Here is a 13,072-nt window from a genome sequence, read left to right as displayed (position 1 = left end):
CTGACAAGTCTCAGTGGAGACGTTACTGGTGCCCGCTCAAGCAAATCGATGAACAGTGGGAGGATAGTGCTACAGTACATTCATTTTTTATGTTGTAACTATTAAATACCAGTATGAAACTGTTGGTTTAGTATTTTAATGCTAAATGAATATAATAAAATCATAATACAAGCATAATATAGTAAATATCAATATAATATTGGCTTGTGTGTACACAGACTTTCATGTCTCATACATGGTTTTGCTTCTGAGAGAAAATTAGAGCATGGATGGGGTTTAAGTACTGGCACTAAACCATTGAACCTTAGCCCTAGTCCTTTTAATTTAGTTCTAGTTCTAGTTCTAGTTCCACTTTGGTTCTAGAGATATTTTAACAAGTAGGAGTTATTTGATAGTTGATTGACTTCTTCAATTCAATTTTATGATTTTAGTTATCTGTCTAGTTGAAATTGTATCTTATTCCTTTGTTACATAATGTTATTTTATATCATTTTCTCTAATTTGTAAATATTATTTTGACCCAGAGAATGTCATTATTTTTGTTTGGATATTTTTCTCTTCCTAGGCTTGCTGATCAGATGAGAAAGTTGAATTTTCCTCAGTGGTTTGATCTGCTCAAGGATATATTCTCTAAGTTTACAAATTTCCTTCAGAGAGTTAAGGTAAGTTTATGTGATTATCAGTTTGTCTATGTAACACATAAATTATCTGCTTCCTAGATATATAATTTACATGCGGATCAAATGAGAATAAAACATTTTAATACTTTCTCTCAAGAGACTTGGTTTAGGTTTTTTAGAGGGTGGAGGCGGGTGGTTATTGCCTAGGGGTTCATGTGTTTCTAGGATTAGTTTGGGGTCTTGTTGCATGCGTAGAATTCACCCTGGGACCCTTTGCTATCTCTTCAGCACCTATTTTTTTTTTTTTACCATACCTGGCTGTGCTAAGGGCTGACTACTGCCTTTGTATTCATGGATCATTCTTGGGGGCATTTGGGGGACCATATGGGATGCCAGGGATTGAACCTGGGTCAGCTGTTTGCAAGACAAACACACTGCTTGCTGTATGATCACTTCTATTCTGGACTCCTACTTTAAGGTTGGTTTTTGATTTTGGTTTTGGGCCACATTTAGCAGTGCTCAGGGCTCACTCCTGTCTCTGTGCTCAAAGATCACTCCTGTGGGATTCGGGAGATCATTTGCAATGTCCGTTGTGAAGTTTGAATGGAGAATGGAGAAATTAAAAGCTATAGTATTCATAAACACTTTGGTACTTTAGCTCTTGAAGGCACAGACAGAATCTGTACTATATATTGTATATGTATTGTGTATGAGATGTATGTATCATTTGGAGATTTTTTTTTATGGTTTTGGTTTGTGAGTCACATATGGCTGTGTTCAGGGCTTACTCCTGGCTCTGTGCTCAGGGGCCACTTCTGGTGGGCTCAGGATACCATGTGGGGTGCCGAGGGTCAAACCTGGGTCAGCTGAATACAAGGCAAGCACCTTACCGTCTTTACTATCTCTCTGACCCCTCACTTTGAATTTTTAAAAAATTTAAAATAACAGAAGACATAATTCTTAGTGTCTTAAACAAAGGAATTTATTGGTTCATACAATTTAAAAAATATCAAGAGATGAATCAGTCTTCAGGGTGTCTGATGGAGAGGTTAATGATATTATCAAATCTTTGTTTCTCTGTAATCTTCAATTTGTCTACATATATTTCTTTGCTTTTAGCTAAAGCCATAATGATTCTATATACTGATTGGACTTATTTAGACTCATCCTGTCTTTAGAGAACTGAAGTTGCTTCCTTAGAATTATGAGTCTGCTTCCATGTAGCTCCTAAAAAAGTAATAAAAGATTTTGAGGGAGAGTACAAAAAACTAAGAATGCAAAATGAATATTAAATTTGGCAAGTAGCCCTTATTTAATAGTCTATAATGATATTAATTTGGTCTTACTTCATTTAGCTTTTCCTAAAATGAGTATCTTCTATGTTCCATTAAGTATAACTAGTATTGCAATTTTTTACGAACTAAAATTCTAGGCCCAGAGAATGCAGTGGGTAAGCTGTTTGCCTGGTTTGTGGCCAACTCAAGTCCAGACTCCAGTTCAGTCCTTGGCACTACAATCCCTTTAGCACTGCCGTGAGTGATTCTTTGAGCGCAGAGTCAGGAGTGAGTCCTGAGAACTATCAGATTGGCCCCCCCCAAACCAAATGAACAAAACCCTGTTATAGTGAAGGAAACCTAGAATTGAAATGTTTAAAGAAAATGATAATGGGCCAGAGCAATGGTAGAGCTAGTAGGGTGTTTGCCTTGCACACAGCTGACCTGGGCTCAATCCATGGTTCCCTGAGCCCCACTAGGAGTGATCCCTGAGCTGAGTCAAGAGTAAGCCTTGGGCACCTCCAGGTGTGACCCCAAAACCAAAAAGCAAAACAAAAAAAATAATGTTAAAACTGAGTAATGAAATAGAGTTACTAGCAGAAGAGTCAGATAAGGTCTCTTGCATGTTTGTGCAAGTACTGGAATGATAAGAAGGAAACTTGTATGTAAACATTAAGATGAGAAGGATTCCAAGTAAAGAAAACAATTAAGGTACTGAAATAGGAATAGTGAAAGTTTAGAAGAATTCATAGAGAATCAGAATGCCTGGAGAATAAGTTAATTAGTGAGATAAGTCATAACAGAAGAAAAGAGAATTGGACAGGGAATACACATGTTGAGATATGTAAGCTGGGATTTGTCCTACACTGGTTTGATCCCTAGCACCACATGGCCAGCTTCCTGAGCATTTCCAGATGTAGCCTGGGGGAGCACAGCAGGGCCTGAGGAGCATCACCTCCTCAGGTCTAGGTACTCAAACATCAGCCCAGTTGGCCCAGAATTTCCAGGAGTGGCCCCTATACCCCCTGAGTACTGCTGAAGTGGTCCCTTCACTTATCACTGTCACTGTCACTGTCATTCCATTGCTCATCGATTTGTTTGAGCGGGCACCAGTAACCTCTCTCATTGTGAGACTTATTGTTACTGTTTTTGGCATATCCAGTACGCCATGGGTAGCTTGCCAGACTCTGCCATGCGGGTGAGATACTCTTCGAGAGGGGCTCTTCGAGAGGGGCGGAGGAATCAAACACGGGTGGGCTGCGTGAAAGGTGAACACTCTACCGCCGTGCTATTGCTCCAGCCCCTGCCCCTTGAAAAAGCAAAAAATTAAAAAACAAAAATAGGAATTTTTTTCCTTCTTTGCAGATACATTATTGAAGAGCAGATATATTACCGGTTCTCTGACAGTAGGAAAGTTAATGTTTTGTTTAGTGCAACCTACTTAAACGTTTATGTAATAAATTTTAGGGACATTTTCATTTGTAAAGCAAATGAAAACATAGAGCATTATCCCTAAGCTTTAGGAGGGGAAACCCCCTTTTCTTCTGTCAACAAGTAACCTTTACTGGTAACAAAAGATTGTAGTAATCCTATATGCATCATCTTAACTAATTTATAAGTACTTACACAGAATTTAGTCTGGAAACTTTAAATACAAATTGTTTAAAATTCTTTTAAAATACCTCCTGTTTTTTGTAGGCAACATTAAACATTATTCACAGTGTTGTTCTCTCAGTTCTTGACAAAAATCAAAGGACTAGAGAATTGGAGGAAATTTCACAGCAGAAGAATACAACAAAAGATAATTCACTGGACACAGAGGTGGCTTATTTAATCCATGAAGGCATGTTTATAAGTGATACATTCAGTGAAGGGGAATTAACACCTATAGCAATGGACTCTACTTCGCAAAGAAATGCATCTCCAAATAGCGAGCCCTGCAGCAGTGACTCAGTATCTGAACCAGAATGTACTACTGATTCTTCATCCAGCAAAGAGCAGACATCATCTTATGCTACTCCAGGAGGTGTAGATATTATGTGAGTATGGTAATTACTTCCAGTTTAACAAGATTTTGATTCTGATTTAAATGAAATTGTTCAGTTTACTGAAAAAACGTCAAAAATTAATTTTATGAAGTGCAACTTTTAAAAAGTGTTTGGAAGGTCTAAGGAGGTGAACACTGAACTAACAATTGCAGGGATTATTTTTTTAATTAAAAATTGGCATTGTAGTTTAGGTAACATGGTCACAATAGCATTAAAATTTGTGACATTAATATACAAAGTTACTGAATCTTTACCACCACTAAAATGCCTGAGACCCTCAATGACCATCCTACATTACTTCTAGTTAGCCTCTTCTTCCCCCACTCCTTGCCCCCACTGCTTGGACATCTTAGTTTTAATCAAAGAGAATTGCAGAATTTTAAGACTAAAAGGAACCATTTAGCGAAAATGCCCTCATTTCAGAGTGTGTGGTGGCTTATTTAAAGTCACTAGTGGAGGTGTCATGAGGTTAAATATATGCTTTGTTTGTGTGAAATCCTGGCATCACCCCACATCACTAATTATGAGCTCCTGCTCTGTGGTAACAACAAATAAATAGGTTTTTAACAGAAAACTTATATTTAAAAATAAATTACTAATGGCAGCAATTGTACAAGAACACGGATTAATATCACAGAGTGAACATAGTGATACAATCACTGAGATTAAGTAATAGAATATTATCAGCTTTTTAGAAACACCCTTTCCCTCTGTATCTTCACTCCTTCCCAAAGAAAACCTTTCAAACTGTTGTTTTCTTCTCTTCCCAGCCCCCCGCCCCCAGCCTCCACCCCATAGGGGTCACATACCCCCTCAATGGTGCTCAGGGAGCCCACACTGAGATTGAGGGTTTCAGGACTTTATCTGTTGTACTGGAGTGGAGAGTCATAAGGTTTTGGGATTAAACCCTGAGCCTCACTCTCATGCTAGGTTTTTGCTTTTGACATTAGTACTATATCCTTAGCCCTATTTTTTTCTGTCTCTAGGATTTATATAAGTGAAACCATAAGTGGAGTCATGTTCTTTGTGTCTATAATTTCTTTAATTCAACATTGTGTTTGTAGATTTTTCTAAGTTTTTTGTCATGTAGTAGTGTTTATTTATAAGTATTCTACTTTATACCTATGCCACAATGAATTTATTCTTTCTACTGTTGATGAAATTTAGCTTATTTCCCCATAGTATGCTGTGATTCTGGTATATACATTTTACAGTAAGCTATTTTCTTTTCTTTTTTTTTTTTTTTTTTGCTTTTTGGGTCATACCTGGCTATGCACAGGAGTTACTCCTGGCTCTGCACTCAGGAATTACTCCTGGCGGTGCTCAGGGAACCATATGGGATGCTGGGATTTGAACCCGGGCCGGCCGCGTGCAAGGCAAACGCCCTACCCGCTGTGCTATCGCTCCAGCCCCCAGTAAGCTATTTTCAACTGAGTATATATCTAGGAAATTAATAAGGTGTGTGACCTCTGGAAGTGCTTTTGACTTTCTAACCATATGTGCTCTCACATTTCAAACTTGGATTTGCCACCTGCAAGTTAAGCAGCTTATACCCTATATCATTTCTCTGCCTCCCAATTTCTTTTTCAGGAAGAATTTTACTCCATTGTATGCATATAACACCTTTTTCTTTATGTTTTCACCTCTCTTGGATTTTTTCCATATCTCAGCTGTAGTGCATAGTGCTACTATGACCAGGATATAAATATGTTTTTTATATCCTGATTTTAATTCTCTTTAAAATATATCCACAATCTTACTTAATTGCTGGGATATAGTTGTGAGGTTGTTTTTTTTTTCGGGGGGGAGGGTTGGTAATTTGCTCAGGGGTTGCTCCTGCCTCTGCACTCAGGAATTACTCCTGGTGGTACTCAGAGGACCACTCAGGATTGAACCCAGATTGGCCTCATGAGAAGCAAACACTCTACCCACTGTACTATTGCTCCTGCCCAACCACTTTACTTTTTAAAAGGGTTGTGTGTTAGTATGTGTGTGTGTGTGTGTGTGTGTTGTTTGTTTTATTTTGTTGTTTTATTCTGTTGTGAATAAAACAGTTTTACTCTGTTGTTTTATTCTGTTGCGAATAAGCAGCATACCAAGAGTTCCTAATTCTTAGCCATTCTGTTACATGTGGGTACATTTTAGAAATCTTTCAGAAAATAAAACCTTATTTCATTAGTAGATTTGAATTTTCAGTTTTAACCAATAGAAGCTGCATTGAAAAAGCATTAAATTATTTACATAGAAGCAAATGAATGGTTGAGCAGAGGAAGTTTAGAAATTAAGCTTTTTGTTTTGGTTCCATTCACTTTTCCTTACAACTCTGGGTAGATCATTTAAATTTTTTAGAGATTCAGTATTATTTGTAAAGTTTATATTTTTCTACCTGCGTCAGAAGGTGAGAACCGAACAAGATATTCTTTCTTAGAGTAGATCAACAATGTTAATTCCTCTATTTTAAAGCTTTAGTAAATTAGTGATTATAATTTTGAAGGACAGTGGTAATAGCATTCTTTAACATCTTAATCCAGATAGAATGATAGTTTGCCTCAGATTTTTATCCATTACAGCCCCTTTGCATTATTACTGAAAATTGTTTTAATTCAACTGCAAAAGCAAATATTAATGCTATGGCACTTTGCCTGGCTTATTTTAATACTAAATTGAGTTGTTGGCTTATGATCAATAGTCTTATGTCTTAAAGAAAACCTGGGTGTTTTTGTTTTGTCTTGTTTTTAATAAAAAGCAGAGTCTTGCAGGAATGTGATGCAGTGGTAGAGTACCTGCTTTGGGTAAATGAGTCCTTAGTTTCCATCACAGCATTGCCAAAAAAAGGGGGTTGGGGAAGGACAAAACAAAGGCCTTTCATTCCTCCTGTAAATTGCCCTTCAATTTCTATTATAAGTTAATTGAGGGTAGTAACCTATTTTGTATCCTCTCCTATCTAGCACTTAAATATGGTAAATACTCAGGAAAAATGAATTCAAAATTGAGTATAAACTGTCATTCATAATTTTAAGAACAGACCTATTTGCCATGAAGTAATATTCCTTTCTACCTACTGGGCCATTGAAATGCATAGTACAGATTACCATAGATACCAGCTGTCCCCAAACTAAATTTTTTTGCTCTAATTTTAGTAAATTTCCAGTCTAAACTAAAATATTAAAGGTACTCAGCACAGAAAGAAATTTACAAATATTGTCTGAGCATCAGATAAGTGATGGATCATATCAGAAACTACGCAGTGATGTCCACAGAATTTTTCCTCAGAAGTGAATTTAATAGCATTTTGCATTTATTAACATGTTATATATGGAAAGTAATGTGTTCAAATTTTTCTTTGAATTTTTTCATTTTCAGAATCAGCGAAGACATGAAATTAACTGATTTAGAACTAGGAAAGCTGGCAAATAATATCCAGGAGTTACTGTATAGTGCCTCAGATATATGTCATGATCGAGCTGTCAAATTTCTCATGTCAAGAGCAAAGGTTGGTTATTTTGTTAAAACTTTATTTTATGGGGCCAGAAAGAGTATAGTGGGTAAGGTACTAGCCTTGCACATGGCCAACATGGATTTGATTCTTGCCACCACATACAGTTTCCAGAAAAAACTTTAGATATTCTATATGTAGTATATATTTTTTGAATGTCTGGAATTATATTCTCACTTATGCCTATGTTCTCCATGGTACATATTTTATTTTATGTGGGTTTTCTTTTGTTTTGTATTTGGGCTACACCTGGTGATGCTCGTGGGTTACTCTTGGCAGTGTTTGGGGGACCATATGGGATGCTGGAGATCAAATTGGAGTCAGCTGCATGCAGGGCAAGCACCCTACCTGCTGTACTATCACTCCAGTCTCCCATATCTATATATATATATATTTTAAGTAACACTTTATAAGGGTGATGTTACTAGTGTGGTATGTGAGGGAGATAATTAAATATAAAATAATTCAAACAAAATAGAGAAACTAAAGCATTCTTTTTAAACCAGTGATTGAAGGTCTTTAAAAAAAAAATACCACCTTGGGGCCAAAGTGATAATACAGTGGGTAGAGTGTTTGCCTTGCATGCGGCAGACCTGGGTTCAATCCCCAGCATCCCATATGGTCCCACAAGCACTGCCGGGAGTAATTTCTGAGTGCAGAGCCAGGAGTAACTTCTGAGTGTAGCTGAGTGTGACCCCTCCAAAACAAAAACAAAAAAAGAATATATATATACCACCTTAACTATAAATATTAAATTAACACACTTTCATAAATTAATTAATTTCATAAATTAAATTAAGTGTGTTAATTTAATATTTATAGTTAATATAATATATACATAAATTTATATATAGCTGCCCAGTTAATAAAACTTTACAATCTGTTCTGAATGTGATTGAGCTACTGTATTGTAAGAATAAAATTTAGGCATCTTAAACTTGAATGAGTTACTGGGAAATTTTGTTAAAATGATTAAAATTATGAATTAAGGTAGCTATTTTTTTATTTAACAAAAATATGTAATTAACATTTGTTAAACTAAGTTGGTTTTATAGATTATCCACATTTGGTATTGTATTAACTCATAATTTTTGTGTTATCTTTAAAATTTAGGATGGTTTTCTTGAGAAGCTAAATTCCACGGAATTCATTACACTTTCTAGATTAATGGAAACATTTATTTTAGACACTGAGCAGATCTGTGGAAGGAAAAGTATGTCTTTATTTGGAGCACTTCAGAGCCAAGCTAATAAATTTGTTAATAGGTTTCATGAAGAAAGAAAAACCAAGCTCAGGTATTACTGCCATGTTCATTCTGTTTTTCATAATTTTCCTTTTCTTTACTAAACTCAGTTATCTTTTGGAGAGGAAACAGTAGGGGCTGGAGCAATAGTACAACCAGTAGGATACTCATGCGGCAGACCCAGGTTTGATGGCTGGTACCTCAAGTAGTCCCCGAATCTCCACCAGGAATGTTTCCTGAGTGCAGAGCCAGGAGTTAAATCCTGAGCACCACCAGGTGCAGCCCCTGAAAAAAAACAAAACAAAAAAGAGGAAACAATTGATTGCCCAACCAAAACCCTTTCATATTATCTTTTCTTTTTAATTAAGGAGGGATTATGAAATTTCAAATCACTCTATATTTTGAAAATGGAATTGTTTATTCTAACATTTAAGTACTTTCAGGAAGATTCTTACTAGATTACCTTTCCTACTCAGATTAATTATGTTCAGGACTCTCTCTGTTAGGTTAAGAATATAAAAAAAAAAGGAATTTTTTGGAAAATATTTGCATTGTTTGTGAATAATTTAAATTTATCAAGGTATCTGAAAAATCTCATGTACTTAACAACACCTCAAAGCTATTAAAATCCCAGTATCATGTATGAGTTCTACTTGAACTTAAGATATATGTAGCCTTTATTATTACTCAAAGAGAAGACCAAAGTCTTACTCCATACTTCCTTTTCTTTTCAACCAAGTAGATTCCAATGAAATATTACTAGTTATTTCTTTTAATATTTTGTATTAAAATGCTTTTTCTTTTTACATTTGAATAGCCTCCTCTTAGACAATGAACGCTGGAAGCAAGCTGATGTTCCTGCAGAATTCCAGGATCTTGTTGATTCTATATCAGATGGAAAGATTGCTTTACCTGAAAAAAAATCAGGGGGTATGCATATTTTTTTACACCTTTCCCCCTGAGTTTTTGAGTGTTCAATTTGTATTAATGCTTAATAATTCTTTACTTAAAAGTACCTTTTGAAAGGACTGATTTTTGAGCTAATAATTTTAACACAATTACTGATTTAAGTGACAGGAAAATATGTGTGGTTATTTATGGCCAGTGTAGTTTATTAACTGTTGACCATATGTCACAAAGCAGGCTATGACTTTACATTCATTGCTTCAGTGTATCTTCCTAACAGCCTCTGATGAAAGTATTGTTAAACTTGTTTGATACTAAAGTGGCTTGAGGCTTCAATGGATTAAGAAAAGTTGTGTAAATAATGAACAGGAAGTTGAAACCAGACTTACATAATTTTATGATTATGCTTTTAACCACTGTACCATGCTATTTAGACATAAGTATTCATGTGTGAAACACTAGTAAGCTTCTATGTATCAAATACTGACATCAGAGGGGCGAAATGTATTATATCAGGTAGTAACTGCTTAGTTTGACATATATTAGTTTGGTTATTACTCATTTGCTCTCTATTTGCAATCTTAGTAATTGATAGCATAATTGATTCAGTTTACAGTTTAGTGATAAGTAAACACAAGAGGTGAGGAAGGACAGCCCACGTTTTTAACAACTTTGATGTGAAAGGAAGTTAGTGATGAAGTGGCAGATAAGAGAAGTTAGAGAGACTGTTTAATCTACTTAGGGACTTAAGCATTTGGGGGAGTTGTTTGGGCCATACCTGACATTGTTGGGGATTGAACATCTGTTGCTGGGGTTGGCCACATGCAAGGGAAGTACTTTAACTCTTATACAACTGGGGAGCACTTTTAAAGTAGGAGAAACTGAATTATGGTTTATTGCATATGTGAAAGAAGTTTCATTTAGGTTAAGTGAGATAGTGACTGTGGGGCAGGGCTTCTTGGAATTGAATCCAGAGTTCAAGAGAAAGACTATTATTTCTACCTCTATGATGAGAAAAGAAGCTAAGAACAGGTATAAACTAGATTAATTCATATTGAGCAGAGAAGAATGAAAGGAATTACGTATATATTTCCATTCTCTACTGATTTGTTTTAGTAGTTAAAATTTCCCTTGGTTATTATTCATTTGTTCTCCATTTATTGGTTGGTAGTTACTTGGCTAGGCATTGGGAAGTTAAGGTTAGTGGAGAGAAGTTGTTACTGGTTATTTACTTGGCATTTACTCAACAGTTTTTTCCAGGCACTCTACATTGTTATGTCATTTACATAAGCTACCTGCTATTATTGCTAGTATTCGCATTAAATAATATGGAAATTAATAAGCCCTCCCCCCTTAAAAGAAAATCAATTTTCCTAATGTTACATAATTAGGGACTGGTAGAGCTAGAATCCAAATTCAGGCAGACTGACTTTAGGTCTTTTTCTCTTTATCTGTTGTGCTCTGCTGCTTCCTCTGAAGTTTAGAGAATAGGTTAAAAAAACATTACGTCCTTAAAAATTTAATGTGGAACTGGAGAGATAGCTCAATGAGCGCAACCATGCTTTGCATGAAGGAGGCCTGAGTTTGGTTCCTGGCCCTGCATGACCCCAAGCGCAGAACAGAGTAGCCTCTGAGCACTGCTGGGTGTTTCCCCAAAGCTAACAAAATTTTATGTAATATACATAGTACATTATGATTAGGAATTGGATAACACTGAATCTCTTTTCTTTCAAGCAATACATTTAATATCTCAGAGCTCAAGCGAATAAAAGTTTGGGGGATGACTTGCCCATAGTAGTCATATTAATTTGATTGACTCATGACAGTGATCTAGACTGTTGTTCTTTTTACCTTAATATGCTAATATTTTAGAATGATAAGAAATATATAGTAAAAAATGAAAAATCTAGATTAAAATCTTGAGGACTAACTCTTTTATCTCTTTAGTGATTCACAGAATTAATTTGTATTCTGATAATTACAGTCAGTTGAAATGCTAATTCTTGTGCCTTTTCATACTAATAATTTTTTAAAAATTACTTCTCTCTCTTGTAAGAGGCTCAGGGGATAGGCAATATCTGTTTTCTCTACCAGTAGTAGCCATGGTGAAAGATAAATGTGTTATTCATGTTTAATAGATATAGATAGTAAAACTCAAAGAACTTATGTAATTAGCACACTTTCAAGTCATACATACAAGTAATTGGCAGAATTGAAACTCAAATCCAAATCTCTTGGGTTCTAAACCTGTTATACTTTTCTCTGTCCCAAATAGCTTCCCCAAAGAGGAATATTTCTTATCAGAAATAAGATAATTCCAGGCCCCAAAATGAAACTGTCTTAGCTCTTCCTTATTTTGTTTCTCCTTGTACCCATGACTCTCACTTATTTGCTTTACTCTAGCTGCAGAAGAAAGGAAACCAGCTGAAGTTCTCATTGTAGAGGGACAACAATATGCTGTTGTTGGGTGAGTCACACTTTCAGTAGTTTTTTCCAGTTATTTGAAACATAAATCTTCAGTTTACTGGCTGAGCAGTAAAGCACATTCCTTGCACACATAAGACCTGGGGTGATCCCTGGTTCCACAGAAAGTAAATTAAGACAGACTTTCTAGTTCCCCTTTATTGTGAACTTTAAATATTCAGGGGTAACATATTTGCAGTCTTACGAAGAATATAAAATTTTGTGAATTTTAAAGGAAAAGAGTGGGCTTACTCCTGTCTCTGTGCTCAGGGATCAGTCCTGGTAGTGCTGGGGGAAAAGATATGGTACTGGGTATCAAACTGGGTTAGCAATGTGCTGTCTCTGAGGCCACAAATAACTTTTTGTTTGTATTTTTTAGCAGTTTCATATCTATCGGAACTAAATATAAAGAGGGGTAGATAATGTTTCTCATATAATGAGAGATACAATCAAAAGTGGTATAGTGCCACTTAGTACCTTATTACAAACCATAACACCCAAAGGGAGAGAGTTAGAGGGAATGTGCCTACTGCAGAGGCAGGGGGGTGGGAGGGGAGGGGGCGTGTCAGGAGGAATACTGGAAACATTGGTGGTGGAGAATGGGCAATGATAGAGGGATGGGTATTCTATTATTTTATGACTGAAATGTAATCATGAAAGTTTGTAAGTCTGTAACTGTGATTCACTAAAAACTTAAAAAAAAATTTTTTTTAAGTAGTATAATGACTCCATATTGTTTTAAGCGCTGCAGCCTTTTCAATGTGTATCTATATTGTAGTAGTTGAAGTTGTAGACTTGTTACTTTTTAGGTCTGAATCCCGGGTGCCCTGGTGTTCTTTTACTCATTGTCACCTTACAGAGTCTCTCTGTGCTTTCCTTGTCTGTAAAAAAAAAAAATAAATAAATAAAATAAAATTGTGGAAATTAGTTCTATGCTTAGAATTATGGGAAATAAACAGGTGATATGCATGTAAAGCATGTAATAAAGTTCTGGTTTAAAATAAATTGATAGTGTTTGTAGT

The 13,072-nt window shown here is 35.7% G+C and overlaps 1 protein-coding gene across 4 annotated transcripts in view; it reads left to right on the top strand.

Moving 5' to 3' along the window:
* Positions 1 to 13,072, top strand: part of VPS54 (VPS54 subunit of GARP complex) — a 77,371-nt gene that overhangs the window by 38,863 nt on the left and 25,436 nt on the right. For all 4 annotated transcript variants that reach the window (XR_008627204.1, XM_055120018.1, XM_055120016.1 and 1 more), the window contains 6 exons: positions 566 to 662; positions 3,593 to 3,933; positions 7,306 to 7,435; positions 8,552 to 8,733; positions 9,499 to 9,611; positions 11,991 to 12,054. Coding sequence is in view for 3 of the 4 variants with exons in the window: in XM_055120018.1 (XP_054975993.1) it covers positions 566 to 662; positions 3,593 to 3,933; positions 7,306 to 7,435; positions 8,552 to 8,733; positions 9,499 to 9,611; positions 11,991 to 12,054 (927 nt within the window). In the remaining variant the exon portion in view is untranslated. The remainder of the gene's footprint in view (positions 1 to 565; positions 663 to 3,592; positions 3,934 to 7,305; positions 7,436 to 8,551; positions 8,734 to 9,498; positions 9,612 to 11,990; positions 12,055 to 13,072) is intronic.

The sequence above is a fragment of the Sorex araneus genome, chromosome X (genome assembly GCF_027595985.1).
Source record: "Sorex araneus isolate mSorAra2 chromosome X, mSorAra2.pri, whole genome shotgun sequence".
Lineage (NCBI taxonomy): Eukaryota > Metazoa > Chordata > Mammalia > Eulipotyphla > Soricidae > Sorex > Sorex araneus.
Note: the sequence above shows the minus strand (reverse complement) of the source record. Positions and strands in the feature narration are given on the sequence as shown.